At 40.2% G+C, this 21,965-nt stretch overlaps 2 protein-coding genes across 2 annotated transcripts; one reads left to right on the forward strand and one right to left on the reverse strand.

Moving 5' to 3' along the window:
• Window positions 1–674: 674 nt before the first annotated feature.
• Window positions 675–4,261, forward strand: LOC146524811 (phospholipase A and acyltransferase 3-like). Its single transcript, XM_085180903.1, has 5 exons — window positions 675–828; window positions 1,317–1,389; window positions 1,560–1,668; window positions 1,890–2,158; window positions 3,512–4,261. The coding sequence occupies exons 2-5, from the start codon at window positions 1,375–1,377 to the stop codon at window positions 3,629–3,631; spliced, it is 513 nt and encodes a 170-aa protein (XP_085037029.1). The 5' UTR covers window positions 675–828; window positions 1,317–1,374; the 3' UTR covers window positions 3,632–4,261.
• Window positions 4,262–6,701: 2,440 nt separating this feature from the next.
• scyl1 (SCY1-like, kinase-like 1) lies at window positions 6,702–17,646 on the reverse strand. The gene is made up of 18 exons (XM_085180892.1): window positions 17,430–17,646; window positions 15,970–16,110; window positions 15,024–15,146; window positions 14,714–14,940; window positions 14,542–14,632; window positions 13,634–13,789; window positions 13,261–13,419; window positions 12,983–13,090; window positions 12,530–12,643; window positions 12,264–12,419; window positions 11,982–12,170; window positions 10,942–11,017; window positions 10,533–10,742; window positions 9,022–9,170; window positions 8,842–8,916; window positions 8,210–8,521; window positions 7,721–7,799; window positions 6,702–7,319 (listed from the first exon to the last, which is right to left on the reverse strand). Exons 1-18 carry the CDS (start codon window positions 17,535–17,537, stop codon window positions 7,195–7,197), a joined length of 2,598 nt encoding a protein of 865 aa, XP_085037018.1. The 5' UTR covers window positions 17,538–17,646; the 3' UTR covers window positions 6,702–7,194.
• Between the last annotated feature and the right edge of the window lie 4,319 nt (window positions 17,647–21,965).

Raw genomic sequence — 21,965 nt, forward strand, 5'->3', positions numbered from 1 at the left:
CATCAGTGACTCATTCAGGTCACAAAAGAACCCAGAACAACATTAAAGAAATGCAGGCCTCAAGTGAACAGCTGTACTTAAAAATAAATAAAATAAAATAAAATAAAATAAAATAAAATAAAATAAAATAATAATGTGAAGATTTAGTTCTCAGTTATATTTAAACCGAAAGTGTTGGGGTTTTTAAAGGTTGAGTTACGTGTTTTTCTGCACGTGGCCATCATAACTGATCACGGAAAGAAGAAAGAGAGGGGGTGGCGGATAATAAACCGGCGATTTAAGAGAAAGAAAATGTCGTTATTTGTTGAAATTAGACTTTAAAGTCAAGCACCTGCCGGACCAAAAAAGGTAAAATAAAAATAATATTAACAAAAATAAATAATAGCAAAATAAATGCAAATAAATTATACATAAATTAAATATTTTAAATGAAATTTGCCCATGATAAAATACAAATTTATGAAAGAAAGAAAATAAAGTATTTGTAGCTGAAACAAAAGCAGACTCATGATTCCTTCACACTTAATTTTATCACATCATTAAATATTCACGCGTTTTCTTGTAATATTCTTGCACCTTGCTTAAACAATCAGTCATCTTAAAAGTCATCTTAAAAATCACCTGACGCTTAAAAAAGACAAATAAAACACTGCCACGCCTTTATTTTGAAGGGCACTGATCATGCGCACGAATCAGCTGATCGCTCGCGGGTGAGCTTTTGATGTTTGCGTTGGTGACGTCTCTCATTTAGAAAACGAAAGGGTTCGAGATCGTTTTGACAACCGCAATAAGAACAGAAGAAGGAGAAGAAGAGTCTGGTCGCTGCTGGTAAGGCATTAACCCGATCAAACACCTCCCACAGCTGAGGGTCGCGTGAATGATGGCGTTAGCTCACGGCTTTTGGGTGATGCAAACACGGACCAGTTCTGGCTAATCTTCTTCGTGTGCGATTTTTAAACACTCTTTGTGGCTTATTTTGATTTATAAGTCTCTAAAAGTGCGAGCTTTTCTCTAACATTCGCTTCTTTTGGCGTTTATTTCCACGAAAGACGTTATGCAGAGGTTATGCTAACATGTGTCCAGACAATCAGGTGCCAGTTTATTAGGAACATCAACAATCCTGCAGCTGTTTTTAAGAGGGGCGCTGTTCAGCCCAGTGTCCACTTTGAAGGATCTAGCCCGGTTTGGTGTGCAAAAACATACAGATATTTAAAGTGTTATTAGATTTATCGGTCTCTTACTTTCATCATGTATCACGTGGTGTGCTTAAATCTGATGTGTACTTTTATTTATTTATTTATTTTTAATCCCTACAGCTGAAAGTCGTCAGGAAGTCCAACAAATCAGAAGTTCGCAGACCAAAGACAGGTTGACATGGCCCCAACACTGGTTAGTAAAAGAATGTGATGACATTTATAGCCTCAGAGCTGTTTATTGCATCAAGCTGATTTCTATTTAAAGCAAGTCAGCGTGTGTGATCGGGTCAAACGTGCTGCAATTATTGCCAAACACACTCTTTTTGGAAATTCAAACATTTTTCCCCTCTCTTCTAATCCAAGTATGACGAAAAGCCAGAGCCTGGGGATTTAATCGAGATCTTTCGTGGCTCTTACCAGCACTGGGCCGTGTACATTGGCGACGGCTTCGTTGTTCACTTGGCACCACCCTGTGAGTCCCTCCACACACATATACACACACACTGTCTGGACTCCTTCCCCAAATCCCGTCACTGAAAACAAAAAGCAGCTTATCTGAGAGGCCACATGCAAATTCTGTGATGTGGGTTTTCAGGACAGCACACAATGTAAATTATTTGCTGGGGTACGGCCCACTCAAAACACAAACTCTTGCAATATTCAGCATGCAAACTGAGTGGGTTTTGTCCCCAGCTGAGGTCCCGGATGCCGGCTCCAACAGCATGATGTCTGTCCTAACCGAGAAGGCGTTGGTGAAGAAAGATGGGCTGTGGGATGTGGTGGGAACTAACGAGTGGAAAATCAGCAACGGTCTGGACAAGACGTACGAGCCGCGCTCGCCTGATGTCATTGTGAGGGAGGCCTGCAGGCTGGTGGGCCAGGTGCTGCCGTACTGCGTCTTCAGGGGAAACTGCGAGCATTTTGCCAATGAGCTGCGCTACGGCAAGGCAGAGTCCCGGCAGGTAGGTCCAACCACGTCAATCCTTTGTGTCACTATAAAAACACGAAGTGAGACAAAGCACTGACACACAGGCGGTGGCGGAGGCTGGGCGGTGTAAGTTTCAAACAATAGAAATCTTCAGTGAAGAAGGAAAAAATAGCAGAAAAAGCCAGAACAAATTTACAGAAGAAATAGTTCATTTCTTAAAACAAACATGGGGATTAAAGATTCATTCATAGCTATAACTTTGAATCCTTTCATTCTTCTGTGACACCAGCTGGGAAATTCTCTCATACCAAACATTGCTTGCTCCACCCCTCCTGTTTGCTCTGGAGGTTTGCCATCTTCTAAATGATGAATGGCTCAATCAGTTGCAATTAGCTGTAATTAAATATCAATTAATTTATTTGTCTGTTAGGGATTCAAAGCAGGGTACAAGAGGCTTTCCAGCTTCATACGACACCGAAACATCAAAATATCACCACATATTTAACAAGGTAAAGGATTATGTAAGAAACTAAAGAGAGAGGTAACAGTGGGAAGGGCTTTTAAAGGGCAGAATGATATCAGTGGAGTCAACGTGCTGCATACAGTGATAAGAGGAAACTTTTGGGGCCTGGGACATGACAGGGCAGATCTGTGCACGCTGGTTTTACAACCTTTAGTTAATATTTAAATCTAAGCATCAGTGAGTAAACGTGTAAATTGTAAAATTGTATCTGAGCCTGCAAACTAAACAGACAAAGCCTTCAAAGATTAGTTGAATTTGCTTAAAGTGTATTGAAGTCCACCCATTACCTTTTCTGAACAAGGCTCTGAGTCAAAATGAAACTTAACAGGCAGTGAAAGTGAAACTTTAAACTGCTCCCAGTGCAGGTGAAACTCAGTAGGAGCATCGGCTGCTCTTACTGAATCAAGTTCTGCATCCACTTGATTTCTCCTATTCCAAACTTCGTACATTAAGTATAAACACTGATGTGTTGTTTCAGGAATGCTTCTTTTAGACACTAAGAACAAATGAATGTCATGATCTTTTAATTAGAAGATGTTTTCACTTGTGTTTGGTTTCTGTTTTTTCTTCTTTTTTTTTCTGTGCTTAAATGTTATTGTTTTTGAATCTTATGTCCTTTGTCTGGTGTGCCGTTATGTAACTTTGAACTTAAAATCTTATAAATAAACATTTAAAAAAAAAGAAAAAAAAGAAGATGTTTTCACTGAAACCCAATCCGCCCAAAATCAAATTTCAAAAAAAAGTTCAAATCGTTACTTTTTTTTTAAGTTGGGCAGCTGTGGGGATTAAATTTTTTTTGCTACTTTATAAATTTCAACAAAAAGTAAATCACGTTAGCTGCAATGATGTATGTTTTCCTTGCAGGTGCGTAAGGCAGGAGAGGTCGCCATGTATGCAGGCTTGGCTGCGGCTGTGGGTGTGGGTGTTTTCGCGCTGACACGATGGTTGGGAGGAAGCAAAAACGAAAAGGAGGAAACGCAGTGATGAACCTTCGTCCTCTTTTGTTTTGGGTCTGGATTAGCAGATCACCAGCAAAGCCTAACTGGCGCCTGCCATTTTCAGTCGCAGATAAATAACACTGCCTAACTTGCATGCATCTGTGATTTAGCAGAAAATTTGGATCGGCTTTACCCCATCTGTCCTTCATGTTGTTTTTTGTTTTGTTTTTTGGGGGGAAAATGATGTAAGGCTGCCTAGTTTGTATTTTTGGGGTTGTTTAAAATTTGTACATACAGCACAAGTTTGACAGTTTTTCCTCAGAAGATGAAATATGTGGTTTTCATATCAATGAAATGACTGTGGATAGCTCATGAGGGATGAAGGTTGGAGGGTATTTATGATTATATAATATATGATAACTTTATAAACTCACAAATGGTTTTAAAGTAAATGGGTATAGTGAAACATCGGGAGAGAAAATAGGAAGTGCTATAAGTGAATACTCAATATTAAGCTAATGAGTCTCTATGCTAGGTTATGTAGGATTTCTTAAAAAGAGCAAAAAACCTTATATGATCAACATGTTTCTACAGTTCACAGATATCACGTTACACTGTTCCTCTGATGTTTCACTGTTTGAACAAGTTTTAAATAAATGAATTGTTCGACTCTCAATGATAGCCTGGAATGTGTGATATAGCATTCTTGTCACTGGACCCATAAATACAGCCTATTACATTAAAGTCTTTGCAAAGGCACCCTGCACCATTCTTGCACTTCCAATTCTGTTCCCCTCTGAAACCAAATGAAGCTTTCACAAAGGAAAAGTCTATGATCTATGTCTAGGATAAACATGACTGCACAGCATTTTTAATTCCCACATCTGTACTAGTTCATGACTGACTAACGACTTACCTTTCAGGGACACTTACAAGCTCTGCAAATTTTGAATATAGTGGAAAAGACCACGAAGAAAATGAAGCAGAGGTATTTTCTGAGAAAGAGACACTTTTTTGTGCTATTTTTCAGTTTTGCACAGAGAGGAAAATATGGTGGGGAGTGACACATTATGTGTGTGTGTGTGTGTTATTGTTGATTGTGGCTCAAAAAAGCTCTGCCATCTATGGATAAACCAGTGAGAGCAGCAGCTCTATATAAAGACTTTAAGAATACACAAACTTTCTCATAAACCTGTAGCATTTCCTAAGCAAAAGAAGTGGAGATAAAACATACTGGGCCTGTACACGGTAACTGAACTTGTTAGCATCGCCCACGTGCTCCACTATCTCACAGAAGTGCAGCTCACTGGAGTGTATAAATAAAGGACCAGGGCAAGTCCTCAGGGCCAGTCTCTGAGACTCACTCTTGGGGTGTGAGTTCTGAGAGCTGCCCTTGCTAGCAAGTAAATCTGTGTGTTTCTCTTCTCTGATTCTCTACTGAAGAAGTGTTTTAGAATATATCTCTTAACAGACAGGAATGTCACTCCACATGAAATCTGTAAAAGACTCCCACCTGACCCCATCAGAATCAGCTGATTTTTTTTTAAACTATAGCACTTTTCCCCCCAGCACTTGTGAACACAGCTAGATGCAATTTAACCTCTATTAAAAATAGTGATATGACCCTTCAAAGTTTTCATCAAAATCCATCTTTTTATCTTTTATCACATAAAATTTCAGAAAACAAATAAAATATACAGGGTAACAGTGCTTGCTTCTGCTACTCTATGTCCCAGTTACTAAACTACTGAAACTGATATACATCATATTTATGTGCAACACCATCCCCACCAGTGACAACATAGTCCAGGAATCAGTGTTTTCACATCATGCAGTAGTGTTAAACATCTAACTATCTAGTCGTTCTTTTAATACACGCGATCCCTCTATCTTACCGTGGGAGGCCTTTAATGATTAGCGATCGAGTCACTGCCAAGAAAAAAAACTGTTCTGAAGATGTTGGCTTTAGGTTTTGAAGCTTGTTTATAACAAATGTCACACAGCTATCTCCTACAGCTGTGAATTTATTGGGGGTTAGAAAACCATTGGAAATAATTAACACATTAAATTATTAAATTCTGTGCTAAAGTCTTTATACATCGAGGGCAGGAAAGTAAAAATTTGCATGGCTCATTAAACATACTGAAGTTATTGTATGCTTAAAAAAAAAAATCAGGTGATTCTGTGGGAGTCAGGTGGTAACCTTTCTCAGGTTTCACTCATTTCATATGAAATGACCCTTTTATACGAGCTAACAAAGAAAGCAGCAGGTGTTATCAGAACTCAGATTACAGGTACAAACATACTCACTAACCTTCAGACACAGGAAGACAAGCATAGAAGAAGAAACTTTATTTAATACGTCAGAATAGCTCACATGCTACATGATTTGTTTTCTTAGTAAAACATCCGGATTTCTTTCGACTAATGCAGTGTAGTCCTCTTCATAACTGGACCCGACCAACCAAAACCCGGATTTCAGATCCAGTGGTGATGGGTTCGGATTGTGTCAACTGGCTCATCCATTAAACGTCTAGCTCGAAAGACCAAACCTAGAAATACCGTATCCGACCCAGACAGGCCACACAGGGTCACGCTGTACACTTTAATGCGTTCCAGGTCCGCTTCTCAAGTGTCAGTTTAAATGTGGAGTTATTGATCCCGTCAATTAATTAAAGGCACAAATAATAAAATCAAAAGTATAAAAAGGTTCTCCTTCACCAATACCAAACCATATATTGGCTAAAATGACTTGGTGGTAAACAAGTGATTCCAAAAGGTGATCATAAGCACTACAGACGATTTCACATAGCCTCCACCACAAGGCTACAAACTCACCTGATTTTGCCCTAAAACCACCCGATTTGCATCTTTCTATGTCCCAGCTCCTCCAAAGTGCATGTTTATCATTTAAAGATCTCTAAGCAGTCACCTGTGTTACCTGTCGGGTCACTTCTGTAAAATACAGTGTTGCGTGTGCAAAGTAAATTCAGCACGTTTTTAATTTCTTGCCATGAAGCCTTTTGTTAGGCCACACAATACACAGTGCATGCATGGACTTATTCTTAGTCTGTAACTGAATTAAAACATTCAAAACCACAGTGTGTGTGTGTTTATGTGTGTGTTTGTGTGTGTGTGTTCACATGTACTGAAAAACATTCAGCACAACAATACATGTGTGAAGAAAAATTCTATTATATATATATATTTGTGTTTTTTTCTTCTAAAAAAAGTCATTTTTTAAGACAGGATGCACCAGTTATGTACATATAGTTTACAAGAGCAACTGTGGGAGTCATGAATAAAAAATAATGAGGGGGACATTGTCTGAAACCTGCTCAGGCCTCTGCTGCAGGGGTTGCTGCTCTGTGCTGCTCTCCAGATTTCCTCTCTGTCTCCATCTTTTATCTGTCAGTTTTTTTTTTTTTTTTTAGAGGAACAAAGACAGAAAATCCACAAACTAAAAGTCGTCCAGAGGAAAGCTTCTCCTCTGCCTTCTCCATTTTAGCGACTGTCAGTTTTCTTTAATGCTGCCACTTCTTTCTGGTCCTTAACTTGTGGAATGTGGAACCTAGATCCGCTGCTTTGTGCCACTCTGTTAGGTCCTCATCAGTCCAGCTTGCGCGCGCCCAGTTTGAGAGGACCTTTAGCAGCTTTTCGTTCCGCCCGTTTCGCCTCCAGTTCCTTCCTCCTCTCCTCGCGTTTCTTTTTGGACAGCTCTGCCTTGCTGAGACCTAAGCGAAAATAAAACCAGAATGTCGATGACATCATAGCACAGGAGGCGCATGATCGATCACAATTCACATGCTGCTGCCTGTAAAACAAAAAAATGTGACCTTGGCTTTGAGAGCAGTTTGACTAAAGACCTATCAGCTGATCATTGTGAGCAAATTTCACTAAAATCAGACTAATGATCTAGGAGGTGTCATTCTTATGAATTGTCGACAGACATGATGGATTTTTCACTGGTCCTTTACTGAATAAGCTAAAAATAAAGGAGCAGCTCTGTGATTTATTACTGCAGGTCTATATTTTTAGAAGCCTCACAGGAGACGCTAAAAATGCCCGACTGAAAGGAGGTACGAACAATCCAGGATCTCATTTCTGATTAAGGTAACCTCGTTGTTGGACTTACCCTGGCTTCCATCTACCGACTCCCAGCTCTCCTCAGCTCCCCAGTCTCCTGTCGGCTCTGCGCCCCAGCCATCTCCAGGCTATCGTTGAGAAAACAACACAAACATAGTTCTCTGTTATTCAAACCTAATCTGTACAATTATTGAAGAAAAAAAATCTAATTTAGTTCTTTAAAAATAAATAAATAATATAATATTTAGTGATCTCGATCTCAATCGATAGATAGATCTGTTAATGCCCTTTTCTTAAACAACAGTGATTTTATTTTGAAGGCCCACCGTGATGCTGAGGGCTGATCATGTGACTGCAGCTTTATAGTGTGCTCTGTTAAAATGGCATTTCAATGAAATCGGATAAAGTTTGGTGTTCCCTCTAATGTACATGTAAGACTTTCAAGTCATAATCAAAAGTGCATTTAACACTCCGTTGTTCTTTTTTTCTCTCAAATCTGAAAACCAACTCCTGTATTTTTGGCTCACTGCGCTCTCACCGTGGCCGCAGACATGCTGGCTGTGTTTCTCTGGGACACGCTGGCGAACAGATCGTTTTGACTGGCGCCCTTTGTCGCGCTGTCCCAGTTGTACTCGCTGGCTAACCGCACACCTTCGGGCAGGGCCAGCATTTTATTGGCCGAGCTTGTGTCGGTCTCCTCCTCCCCCCAGTCGTTCCCCCAGCCTTCCTCGCCTGCAGAGCTCTGACCCTGACCTTCTTTCTCGTTGGACCAACTGTCATCGGCATCCCAGCCTGAGCTCCAGTCGGAGCTCTGCTTTTTCACCACCATGGAGGTGGATGAGCGGCTCGCCTGCGTCACAGCGAAGAAAACTGAAATGAGTCCAGCTGCAGATTGATTTTTCCTCATCTACATACACCCCCCAGATGTGACCAATTATTTTTTGTTTTTACAGTGGAGAAATTTTTTTGTTTTCAATAACATATACAAGTATATATTACAGGTAAATGGGAACCTTTCAAGTCAACAGACTATACTAGGAGGATTAATAGTTTAATACGACTCACAGTAATCTAACAATATCAGCAGTGCTCACAGCATTAGAGGAAGTAGAATGAGCACAAAAGGAATGACTGTCAAATAACAGCAATGCTTAGCATCTTTCATCTGACCTTCTTTTTGGATGAACTCATTCCTGACCAGTCGGTGTTCCAGTCATCGGGCTCAGTCTGAGCTTTCTCTGGCTCCTTTGAGGAAACGTGCAGTCAATTTATGTGATTTCAAATTATAATTATGCGAGACCATAATCTTCCATTTATGCGCAATACATATCTTAATTCTTTTCTCCCTACCTCCAAACTTCCCCAGTCCTCCTCATCATCCCAGCGGTCTCCTACAGGCTCATCATTGTTGTCTCTTACTTCAAGAGTCTGTGATTGGTTGGCACGACCAGAGGCACCGTGGTGAGTCAGGGAGGCTTGTTGATTTTTGTCTTGAGAACCTGAGGTTGAAAGAAACGTTTTAATGTGAGACACTGATTCGAGGCACTGATTTGTGTGGGAACATTTAATAAATTAAAGAATATTAACTGGGATACAGAGGCCGTTATTCTGCTGCTACACACAGGTTTTAAACTGCTAAGCAGGGATCTGCTATAGCTTTTCATATTTATAACCATAAGTATACATGTTCATAGCCTGCATATAGCTTTTACACTCACTACAGTTATAGCCTGTACATACTTATAGCTATAGTAAATTGATAACATAACATTGTAACACATTTATAATAGATCTATAATCTGTAATATATCTATATTATCGCTAAAGCACTTCTGGATGGACGCAAACATTGTTTCGGTGCCTTGTACTTGTGCAATGAATTCTATTCTATTCTGTGAGATCCACTGACTTGCCTGAAGTTACAGATCTATCAAAGCACAACGCAGAGACTCCAGCAACACCTAAAGGGAAGAGGAACAACTTTATTGACTAAACAAAGTGTTTTGGCTTGTGGCCTCATTAGGGTCATCTGAAGGTCACAAGCTGAAACGTGTTGGTCAGTCAATAAAGTTCTTCCTCTTCCCTTTAAGTGTTGCTGCAGTCTCTGCACTGTGATTTTTTTCATCTTTTCCACGCACCCCGGAAGCAGGTGAAGTTGTGCCAGAAATTTTTGCTGAGATCTATCAAAACAGGCAGAATACGCACTCTGGACACACCTCTCTGAGTGAGTTTAATTAGCTAAAGTGATAATAGGTTGCCTCAACTGATGCTGCAACCATGAGACCTGAAAAACTTCTCACATGCAGGAAGAACTTCAGTCCCTGGGGGAAAAAAAAACTTGATAGGAGCAATTTCTAAGTGGAATTTGAGGCTTTGCATCCATCCAGCCTATTTCCAGCCGTTTTTGATTTCCATTTTGTTCAGTTGGTGTAAACTGGGTTCAAAAGTAGCATCACCTGACGTCATTCTTCTCAGATATGGAGAATGAGTAAAAGACGCACTGGGAAATAATCTTGGGATCAAACTCAGAACCACACCTACACAAATGAAGACTTGTGAAATCTGAGGTTACTACAAAAACACCAAAAACTCAGAAAGCTATTTGTGCGAGTTAGCTTTCTCCCACATGATAATCACTGGGTCAAAATACAGATTCTTAGATCTGTCAGATGAAGGCTTTGTGTTATAAAAGGAAGCCGACACCTCCCAGCACCAGCAGTCCCACTAATATAGACACATACACTTATTCCAGTGTTGAGATTCTTTAGATGATTCTATTTAGATTAAATATGCATGTTAGTGTATGTAAATCTTTATTTAAAAAAAAAACAAAAAGGCGGGGTGCTGTGGTTCCACCTCACCTGTTGCGGCTGTTCCATCACTGGCACTAGGGGGAGTAGTGGGGCTGGTGGCATTAGCGGCAGGTCCGCCTCCCTCAGTGCCCGTACCCCCCTCCGTCCCTGGAGCATTGCGGATCAGCTTAGAAGTAAGCGAGCTCATGCCTGTCACAGCCCAGCCAGCCCAACTGGACGAGGCACCTGCAGGCTGAGCAGACGATGCTACGTCCTTTTCTGCAGGACACACAAAACAGAGTTGTTACGTTTAAGTTTTCATATAAAACGTGTCTATTAATTTGATTAAAGCCATCTGAGATAGTTACAGGATTATTTGTTTCTTTTTCTCAAACTCTATTCATGGTAAAGAAACAACTACACAGCATGGAGTTTCTAGTTTGAGGGAAGATTTCCAGTGCAGTTTACAGTTACATACCGATCTCAGCTAGCTTGCTGGGGTCTTCTGACACAGTCTCTAGTTTGGAAAGGAAACTCTTTATGGCTTTGAATGCCTGACAGGGAGAAAGAGACAGGCACAATTAGAGGTTCAGAACAAGCACCAAGACATGTAGACATCCCAGTTTCAGCAAATAGTCCCTTCTTGCACTGGTCGTTTGACAAATGTGACTGAATTAACCAAATCTAAAACCGTAAAACCATATTTGTATTTTAGCTTTGTGCACAATATTGTTTCAACTAATGTTTTTTTTTTTTTCTAAAGTCTATTTTTAATTTAATGTCATTTAACTGAAATGTTCTTGCACATTTTATTTTTAGTTAAATGCCGTAAGATTGATAACTCCACCACCACTGCTGGTACACACTGCTGGTTTGCATGCAAGTCTTCAAAACAGCTGTAAGATCGAGGATCAAAAAGACTACAAATAAATTTAAAACATTCTTGGCATAGTTACAGGTAAAACTAAGGAACACTACAAACCAACGCAAGAGTACAAGCTGTGAGAAACCATGAAACCACGTATCTCCAGCAGTCGAATACCTGACTCACTGAGTTTTTATAGTCATTATCTAGACTTTTGTTTCTGTAATTTCAGGTCATCACATTTTTTATTTTACAATTTTTATATGTTGTAAGCACAAAAGAGCACCTTTTAAAATAAAGTTTTATTTTGTCTTATTTTGAATTCCTGCTTGATTCCTGCTTTTTTGTTGCTATGATTAGCCATTTGTAAAAAGCCTCCGTGTGCAACTGATGTTTTTTAAAAAGAAATGGTTAAAAAAATACATTTCAGTTCATTCTGTTTTTTTGTATTCAAAGTATAGTTAAACAAAAAATACTGAATGGTTGATTTGAATGAGTATACCAGTGCAATTGTATATATATGAGCCTATGAAGCAACAGCATATATATATATATATATATATATATATATATATATATATATATATATATATATATATATATATATATATAGTGATATGATATTCGATTTTCCTCACATCACCCAGCCCTACCTGATCCCTGACGCTCTTATCGGGGTCAACAGTAACAGCACACAGGGTAGGCAGGATACGGGCAGCAATCTCCGTTACACTGTAGTAGTTGTGTGTAGCCGCAAAGCCCAGCACGCCAGCAGAACGCGATGCAGGGAATGGGTCCTTTGTGGCTCGAGAGAAGGCAGAAATCAGAACGCGCTGTCGAGTCTGTGAACAGCGAGACAATTAAATTCTTTACTGAGCACTGATCTCAATCTTCCTGTTTTTTAAGTTTTACACAGTGATGCAGGTCTGCCTTACCCCAGCGTTGAGGTAGGAGGCGATTTTTCCCAGGCAGACGGTGGTGTTGCATCGGATTGGGCCTTGTTCGTCTCTAGCCTGGAGCCGGGCAAAGTGACGCATCAGTTCCTGGTTCAGGTTGGTCTCATTTAGCTTCGGAGCCAGCAGCAGCATAGACTAGCAGGGGGGGAGAGATCATATTTAGGATGTTATCTGTCATGTGCTATATGCCCAAAGTATGAGATAACACCTGTTAGATTGTGCTTGTGTTTAAGTGTGAAAACTACCTTCACAGTCTGTTCCCTGATGGCAGGGTTTGTGTCTGTGAAGCCGTGAACAACATGAGGGAAAATCTGGGAATTCACTGCAGCCTCATTCAAATACTGAATGAACTGCTCCATCTGAGAAAGACAGAGACAGAGTTAGGGTGAGTAAAAGATAAATGGTTTTATTCTTTAATACAGAGATAAAAAAACAGCCGGACAGGCATGTGATTAAACAACTGTTTGTTATGTTTTACTGTTCTTTTAACTAAGGTTTCTCTTTCCGTGCTAGAAATAACACACCATAAAATTAAATAAGAACACCATCTCTGCAATATTCACCCTAATCACTGAAAAATCTCTGAAACTAGTCAATATTTAAAAAGAACAAAACTGTTTTGTGCAGAACTTGTTTTTAAAATCTTACACATGATGTAAAGATTACCTCTGCAAGGAAAGCAAAAGAATATTCCACACCTGCTGCAGAAGTCGTATCCTCATAGCTCGGTCTGTGGAGGAGAACATTTTCACAATGACAGGGATGATTTTCTGCTGGTACTCTTCTGCTGACAGGAATTTTCCCACCTAGAAAAACAGAGGAAGAGAGAGAGATTGAAGAAAAAGAAGTGCACAGATATAGCTACAATCATGTCATTTTTCAACTAGTCTCGAGAATGATTTTACTGATGATTATTGTCTGCTTCACTGTCTGTTACTGATTAGGGTCTAAAGTCGCCTCAGGAGTTGGGATTTACCTTGAAGAGCGGTGTGAGGACGACAGCGCCTGCATTGCCAAACTCAAAGGCGGTGAGCAGCTGAGGCAGGACTTTGTGCTTACAGAAGTCTTCAGGGAAAGAATCGAGATTGTCACTCAGATCCTGGAAAAACTGCTGCTTCTCGGCTGGCTCCTTGATCTAGAAAGGATTGTTTTAAAGAGATCATCTAATTTCTGCAATAGATGATTGGACTAAAGCGAGGCATGGTGTCCAAATTAAACTTGTTTAGCCAAATGACATCAATCTGTTTGGGATTTTGATTAATTTCAACCTCGGTTTTAATACTTCATGCTGTGACTTGACTAGAATGTTTTTATTGTAGTTGTAACACAAACAAAAGTCTGTGTAAGACCTGAATCTCTTCCAGGAAAAGGTTGCTCTCCACAAAACTGCTACTTAGGAATCCCCCTGGGGCTCTACAGTTCTGGAGAAAGCGGGCAGGGTTTGGCCGAGTCCGGGGGTTGGCTCCAACCAGCTCACAGTAATGGGGAACCAGAACCTTGGGGATCTGTGGGAACAGGAAGAAGAAAAAAAACAATAAACTTGACTTACAGCACATTGGATTCCTTGAATTAAGGCACTAAGACTAAAGCTCGCAACGAGAGATCACATTTCCTTCATAAGAGCTTCTCCTCGCAGGCCCCATCATATCTTAAAGACCTCATTAAGACACTATTCTGACAGAGCACTCAAAGCACACAGGATGCAGAGCCTTCAGCTACCAGGCCCCTCTCTCATAGAACATGCTCTCTGCTTTAGGATTGGGCTTAAAACATAAATTCTTGAAAAAGCTTAAAATTAGGGTTGGATCAGGTGACCCGGAACTATCGCTTATTTATGCCACTATAGGCTCAGACTGTTAGAGAGCTTCCCATGATGCACTGAGCACTTCTCCACTCCAGTCATGTTTGCAAGCCATTAACTTTTGTTTCCTCTTTCGTCCTGTTTTCACAGTTTTTTCTCCCTGGTGGCACCAAACGCGGTTTCATATTAGCTCATCAGATTCTTGGGTTTCTCTCCAGTTGATCTTAACCATGACATATGTATTATTTAAGGGCCCTGCTATCCCACTATATGTTCAGTTTATTGTTGCTGATTCTTTACATAAGCAGAATCATGTAATTTCCTTTAAACAACAACCATCATAATCTAAATATTCCTAAAAGCTGCATTTTTCTTAAATAAGAGCATGCACTCCAAGGAGCAAGGACAATATTTGAGAATAAGGTTTTTGGATAAACAGCAATTGAAGACACAAACCTTTCCCAGGGAACGGAGGGAAGAAGTACGTGGCAGCGGCCCGTTGAACACCTCCCAAATCAGGCAACCTAGTCGCCACACCTCTCCTGCCCTGTAAAAATACACATAGGTCAATGCAAAAGGGTGCAGCCAAAGCGCACCAGGTAGTTTTTCCTCTAAATGTCACACTCACCATTTCTCTCCACTGCTGTTAGACATCTCTGGTGGGTCATATTTCTCCATGTCTGGGTAAACTGCCTTTGGTGCAGGGAGCGAGACCCCACTTGGGTCTCCCTGCTCAGGGGCCACATGGTCGAGGGCTCCTAGCTTCCACTCTCCAGCTCGATCCACAAAAACAGCCCATATGCCCAGGTTGTTATGGAGCAGATGGCAGTCATTGATGAGAAAACTCAGAGCTTTCTGTAAGCAAACAGAGGAAGAGACGGTGAGAGACGACCAATAGAGGACAGCTGCCACAAACAGCTCAACTCTCCTGTCCTTACCACTATCTGGTGGAGTCCCCATGAGATCTCCAGTTCCCCAACACCACCCTTCTCTGCCCGTGCCTTCAGATGGACTGCCAGGGGTGTAACCTGCTCAGTAACCAGGTAGAGGCTCTTCTCTGTCTGTAACAACCACACCAAGCTCATCAATCAACTAAGAAAGGAAAAAAAATAAAAGCAAAACTATACTTCAAAATTATTCTATGTCACTGCATTAAACAGTAACTTGACATAGGAAAACAGCTTTTCCACAACAGTTTTTGCATTTATCCATCATATGCACAGCACATTTATACATCACAGCATTTTTCCATCAGATCTCTATTAAAAACATGCTATAAATTAATACTAAATTTACTGAATATTGGAGAGTTCAGATCACAGATATTTTAGAAGAAAAAGCGATTACTATTGCTTTGCTGGATATTTGATTATGCGCCAGTTCTTCAACATGCTCTATTTGTATCTACTGACTGTTTTTCCTCTGCTTGATTGTATCATTTTCCAACCTTGCCATTGTGTACTTTCATTGCCAGGTGTCTTTGTGAAAGATGTTTTCTCTCAAGAGACTCCCTGGTTAAATAAATGATTAGCTAATGCTGTATGGTTTGCTGGTCATATTCCTTGGATAGATTCTCCAGATGAAAGGGTAAAATCATATCGTTAGTTGAGCTAATAGTGATTAGTGTGTCAATTACACTCTCATTAAAAACCAAAGAGAAAGCTGTGTAATTGTCTGCTACTTCACTCACTATAACTACTATAAAACTACTACAAACCCACAGGAACCTATTCCCACTCACCTCTGTCTTAATGTTTAATATGCAGGGAAGAGCAGATGACAGAAATGAGACACAAAACATGGAATCTCAGCTCTAAATATCAAGAAAAGTGTGTTTAAAGCAAAGTGGTTTCTGTTAAATTTAAGTCACAATAAAGTACATACCTCCAACCCATCAACATAGGCCAGGATGTTAGGGTGACGCAGGGTCTTCATACGCTTGAAGGCAGCCTTGGCGAGCTGGGTCTGCTGCTCCGTGCCCTGAGCCACCTCGTATACAAACACAGACACTGGCTCTCCAGTGGTCTGAGGAGAAAGATTGGAGTAAGAGCAGCAAGTTATAATTACTCCATCACTCTTAATTAGGTCAATATTTTGTGGGTGTAGTCCAAGTCTAAAATATTAATCCAACTTGAGTATGCATGTTACTAACAGACATCACTACTTGCATGCCATTTAATTTTGTGTCTCTCCAGTATTTGCTGTTTTGCCCTGTTTTCTCTATACTCTACTTTATCTATTCTCTTCTCTTTTTCTTCAACTTTAACTGATCATGGCAGATTGCTGCCCCACCCTCAGCCTGGTTCTGCCGGACATTTCTTACTTCATACTATAGCCAAGTACAGCACAAAGGGGATCATCTGACTGCTGGGTTTTTTCTCTAATATCATAGGGTCTTTACCTTACAGTGTAAAGCCCCTTGAGGCCACTGTTGTTGTCATTTGGCGCTATACAAATAAAACTAAATTAATCTGAAGTGAAGCTATCCTCTGCAAACAGACTACTCCCATTTTCCTTCCATTGTAATATTTCACTGGTGTTATAAATATACAGGTAATATTATCACAGCTATATTTAAGCAATTATAATAGGAAAAAAATCTACATTCACCCTACAATCAAAATTCCAGAAATTAGGGTAAATTATGTACTAGCTTGACTTACACCAACACTCCCATTTTATCGGACTGATGTGAACAGTATGGTGGCCTTACATCTGTGCTGTATTAAATATAGATATAAATGTAGCCATCGTGCAGAAAATATTACCAGTAAGAAGTAACTGTCAATACTGTATACAGACTTTTGAAAAGACATTTAATGTGACTGAGAATGACGAAAGTGGGAAGTTTGGGCTCGGCTGCCCGCGGTGAAGATGATGACACTGAGATTATAGCTTTCCGCTTCTCGGTGATAATAATGAAGCAGTGGGTTGTGTGCAGTGCTGTCTGCAGTTAAAACGGAATCTTTCATTCCTGAAATAAAGCATTAACTTTAAAACAGCTCAAATAAGAGCCGTTACTCGGCTAAAACGGGTGACGTGGCGAGAAATACGTGTCTGCCTCTGGGGGTAAACAAAAAGCCTGAGCTATGCTAGTCAGCGACAATTATCAGACAGACAGACCAAGCAAAAAAATAAATAAAAAAAATAAATGACTACCAAGACTGACTGAATGAATGAATGAACGAATGAAAAACACCCGAAAAACGCTAACAGAGCTGACATTTAATCTGAAGGCTAAATCAAGCTCTAAAGCTGACTTGTCAGCTTATTGGCAGGCCCCACAACCGATCGAGCTAACGCTGACTGCTAGTGCATCAGCAGCAGCGGGATGCCGCTTTTACCTTTCGCTTTCCCCGGTGTAGAGTCCATATTCCGGACTTTTCCTGGCTGTCTGGGAGAAGTTCATACGCAAAGTCTTTCACGGGATCCCTAGCGAAAAAGGACCACATCTCCCCTTAGCTCCGCACTTCATCAAACACACAGCGACAGGTAAACTACACTAGCTAGCTAGCGACTGGCACGGATGTAAAATGACTCCGCGGAAACGTCGTTTCTGCCTATTAGTTCCACAAGAAGTTAAGCTTACTCAGGTTGTTGAGAAAATATATATATAAAAGACCTAATTTATTATGTATAAATTCCCCCCACTCGTTCTCTCACCAAATTAAAGCCTCAAACTGAACTTTGGGTAGTAATAAAATAATGTCGATGAAAAAAAAGTCACCTGTCCAAAAAACGGTTGCAATATGTGTAGCAAAATATAAATTCCGACGAATACTTCTCTATTACAGATTAAAACGTGCTTCACAATCCTTAAATCCTTAAAAAATATGTAGGGCAATAAAGTTATTTTTTCCATAACAATATGTGTTCTTAGACATGCCTTAAAGGAAGTTATTGACCATGCCAAGCTGATTTCCTTGGTCAGAATCAGAGCCATCTACCGCTAAATCAGTTGGACTTTTAAGATCTTATAAGCATGGAAAAAAATCTAAAGTCAAAGCTGACATTCTTACTCAGCATATGTCTCTAATATATTTTTTATAAGATAATTTTTTGAGTGTTGCTTTTTATTAGATGCAATGTAAATGTGAAGAGAGCAAGTAAACGTAGTGCACCTTTTTCAGCTCAGACAGGACTTGGACCGTAAACTTCATCTGTTAAAATCAGAACAAATAGATCAAATACATTATTAGTGTGCAAAAAGTCTCGGGTCACTCTTTGTTTCCTTATATTTCTCTCCAAACAAGGTATACCGCCTCCACCGTGTTTTACAGATGGCTGTAGACCCTCACTGTTGTACCCCTGAGTACCTATTTCTGATGAGACTTCATCAAACAGTGAATGGATCATCTGAAGGGTCTGATGATCTGTAGAGTCCAATTTTAGGTCTTGAGATTACTTTTGTCCACCACTTGTCCATTTTACAAAAATGTTTTAAAGATACACACAATTCACACCATTGTGAGTTTTTTTTCTTAAACTACATTTTATGTATACGAACCAATTCACAAAAACAGTCACTTCAATACACATTATATTGTAATGTAGGGACCCTACAATATATATAAACTATAAACTTCAACAATCAGATGTCCCGCTACGAACAATGGTGGGAAGGAAAAACACCTTTTTAACAGGAAGGGTAAACTGATGCAACCTTAACTATAAGCTTTTTTTTAAAAAAAGGAATGTTTTAAGCATAATCTTAAAATAATACCTCATTAATGCAAAAATAATATTTTATACCTCTCAAACTGTTATTTTTGGTAGATTCAATGACAGAAACATTGAATCTACTGGTTTTGTCACAGGCCACAAGTAATAAAATACCCAAAGATACAATATGAACTTCTTTGTTTGCATGTTTGTGCATTGTATGGAACATTCCCACGTATCCAACTAATTAAATAAACTGTTTAAGGTTTGACATCGCTTTCCTTTATTGCCATTTGCCTGATGAGCATGAAAATAAGTTAGTTGAGGTTGTGACCCCCCCCAACAAAACATAACATATAGCTGAAGTCTACAAATAGGTTTTCCTTATTCATACATTCTTTTAAGCTTAATCAGACACAACCCCCCCCCCCCCTAAAAAACAACATACATGTATAGTAAAATGCTACTTTAAATTAGAGGTAGCTGTTAATTGTTCATGACACTGTACATAGTTATCTCATAGAAGACCTGAGATCAAAACACGCAGCAATAGCTGGACTGTTTTATGCTGCTGTACTAAAGAGGATCCAGAGCAAGGATGACTTTTGTTGGATCAGGTCTTCTTTCCTGACCTCACCGCTTCCATTTGTTATCATGTGATATGGACCTCAAGAAGGGTAGTGTCCAGGACACAGACTGCAAAAGGAGGTTTATAAAACTGTTGCCAATCATCACAGGACATCTCTGATACAATGTCCAGTAATCTTTGTGCATTATGCCCACATCAAGTCATTTACAGAATATTGATGTAATTATCTATAGAAGAGAGACAAAAACAGAGACATTGTTTCAAAGTTTTATTGATCATTTCCACTCAAATATTTTCCCCACCCAGACACTGTCCTTTTATGGAAGCCATATTAAAGTTGAAGTGTTATTAAATATACTTTCAGCCCCACAAAGCTTATTTAAAAAAGCAAGACACCGCAGGGAATTGAACCCCGTCCCGACAGAGTCAGGAGTGCCATCACCGGAGTCTTTTGCTTTTTGTTTTTGCTAGTTAGGGCAAAAGCAAAACCTGGAAGAACAAAACAAGTTTGTTCTTCCAGGAAAAGAAAACCCGACACCTGGATGCTAATTATGCTGTCACCACACGGGGATTCTCTTGGTCACGAGGCTGAAACTAGAACAGAGAGACGTCTGGTTTCCCCAATCCCCAAAATTCCCCACAGCGACACTGTATTGGTGTATTATTCCACGAAATCCGTTTAGCCATAATAAAACCACGATACCAGAATCCCTTGTCAAAGCGATTTTCCCCTCTGCAATTCAGCACGATTTGCGGGTCAACTGACAGTGAAGGCTTTCTTGCCAATTTTATGGCTGTAATGGGAAAAAAGACAGACAATTTAAGCCCCCCCTCACCCACCCAAACCCCACACTTGAACCAAGACTCATCCAATATGATGGGAGATTGAATTTATCAACATGGTTGTAGTTTACCACAGCTGATGCAGCATTTACCACAGCTATTCTTCCTCTGATGCTCAGCTCTTCAATGTATTAAATGAACCCTAGAGGCTGGCAGTACCAAGTGATCCAATGACTCCCTGCAGACCTTTAAGTTGTCTGGTTCAGTAGCAAGTTAAGCTGAATGAGAAATCTGAAAAAAGGGAGAAAGAAGAGTGTTTGCCCCCCCCAGACCCTCCTAACCATAGCACTACTGCAATGTTTGACAACGACTTTATGAACATTGTTTTACAAATAAAATGTTATGCATAGCTGATGTGCATGCAACATGTTGAGTTACACATTAAAGCCATGGTATGTTAAAGAAAAATCAAGGGAACCGAAATTACTTAACTTAGCACCCACGAGACTGAAGTGATGCAGTATTAGCGAAAACAAGCTTGCAGCTCTTGATCTTAATGTGACTGGATTCTCAGTGTTCCATCACAGGTTAGGCCATCCCAGATGAAAAATTAAGAATTTGGGGTAATTTGACCTGAGAAACCAAAGGGAAAGAAAAAAGGCACACAAACACAGAGAGCGGGGGCTTCTGCGAAGGACGTCAGGGGTTCAGATTTAAGCTCAAGCGCACAGGGGATTGGTACTTCATTCAGGGGCCACACTCATATCGCTGACAGCTTCCACAGATGGCTTTGCATTCAGAGGCAGGCGAGATCGGAGTGGACAGACGAGAATGATCTGAAACAAAGAGTGATCTACACAACACACCCACCACACAATACTCAAAAGATTTGGGTTCTACTCATCTTATGGTTGTAAGATGCAAAGCAATAGGGCCCCAAGGCCAAAGAGGAATAAGCTAGTAAAGCATTGTTACTGATGATTTGAGGTTAACATAAAGCCAGTTCCAAGATGTCATTTTGTCAACTACAACATTGCAGAAGTTTTGACAAGTAAAGCCAACAGCTTACTACATGCTCCGGGTTAGGACTTGACTCGTGCTTGAACCAGTCTTGCACTGTGAGTTCTGTGAAGAGAAGTGTAGGGATACGCCCAACCACAACCATAGCACAATAGAAACTAAGGCAGCACATTTGCGCTGCATTTCAGACCAAATTAAGCCGCACCATGCGCAGCTTTCCTCAGCTGCTTAAATTTTGAAACTTCGCACAGTTGCGCGGTTGCTAAGGTGACCAACCTGCCACTTGTACAGTTGCACAAGGGCAAGCAGCTGAGGGCTAAATGCTCTAATATATGTAAACACATCAAAAACCTGACTCCTTTTGTTCAAACTGCATGTTGGTGGAGTTCAAAGCGCAGCGTGATTCTTGTGTTCTCCTAGGTACACTGCTTTCTTCCTTTGGATTGTTCTGTAAGATCAAAGAGGCAGAAAAGAAACACCCCTATACCCCTCCCCACAGTATCGTAGAACTGACCATTGTTATCCTTACCCAAATGCTTTACTGCAGATAATGTCAGAATCAATGAAGGTCCATCAAATCTTCCCGTTATCACAAGTGACTTGTTAAGAAAGCACAGCAGTGCTATTTCTACTGTAAAGTATAGCAAGTTGCTTTCATTTCAAGAAAGAGGACACGCAAGTCCAGTCAAGATAAGTGACCCCTATAGGGCGGAGAATTTTCGGTTTTTTGACATCAATATTTGATGGATTCAACTTATCTGCCTTCACTTTCCACTTTGAAATAGAAGTCATTCGAGCCCAGGTCACATCCGTGCTCTACAAAGCT

This window comes from Neolamprologus multifasciatus, chromosome 2 (genome assembly GCF_963576455.1).
Source record: "Neolamprologus multifasciatus chromosome 2, fNeoMul1.2, whole genome shotgun sequence".
NCBI classification, from domain to species: Eukaryota; Metazoa; Chordata; class Actinopteri; order Cichliformes; family Cichlidae; genus Neolamprologus; species Neolamprologus multifasciatus.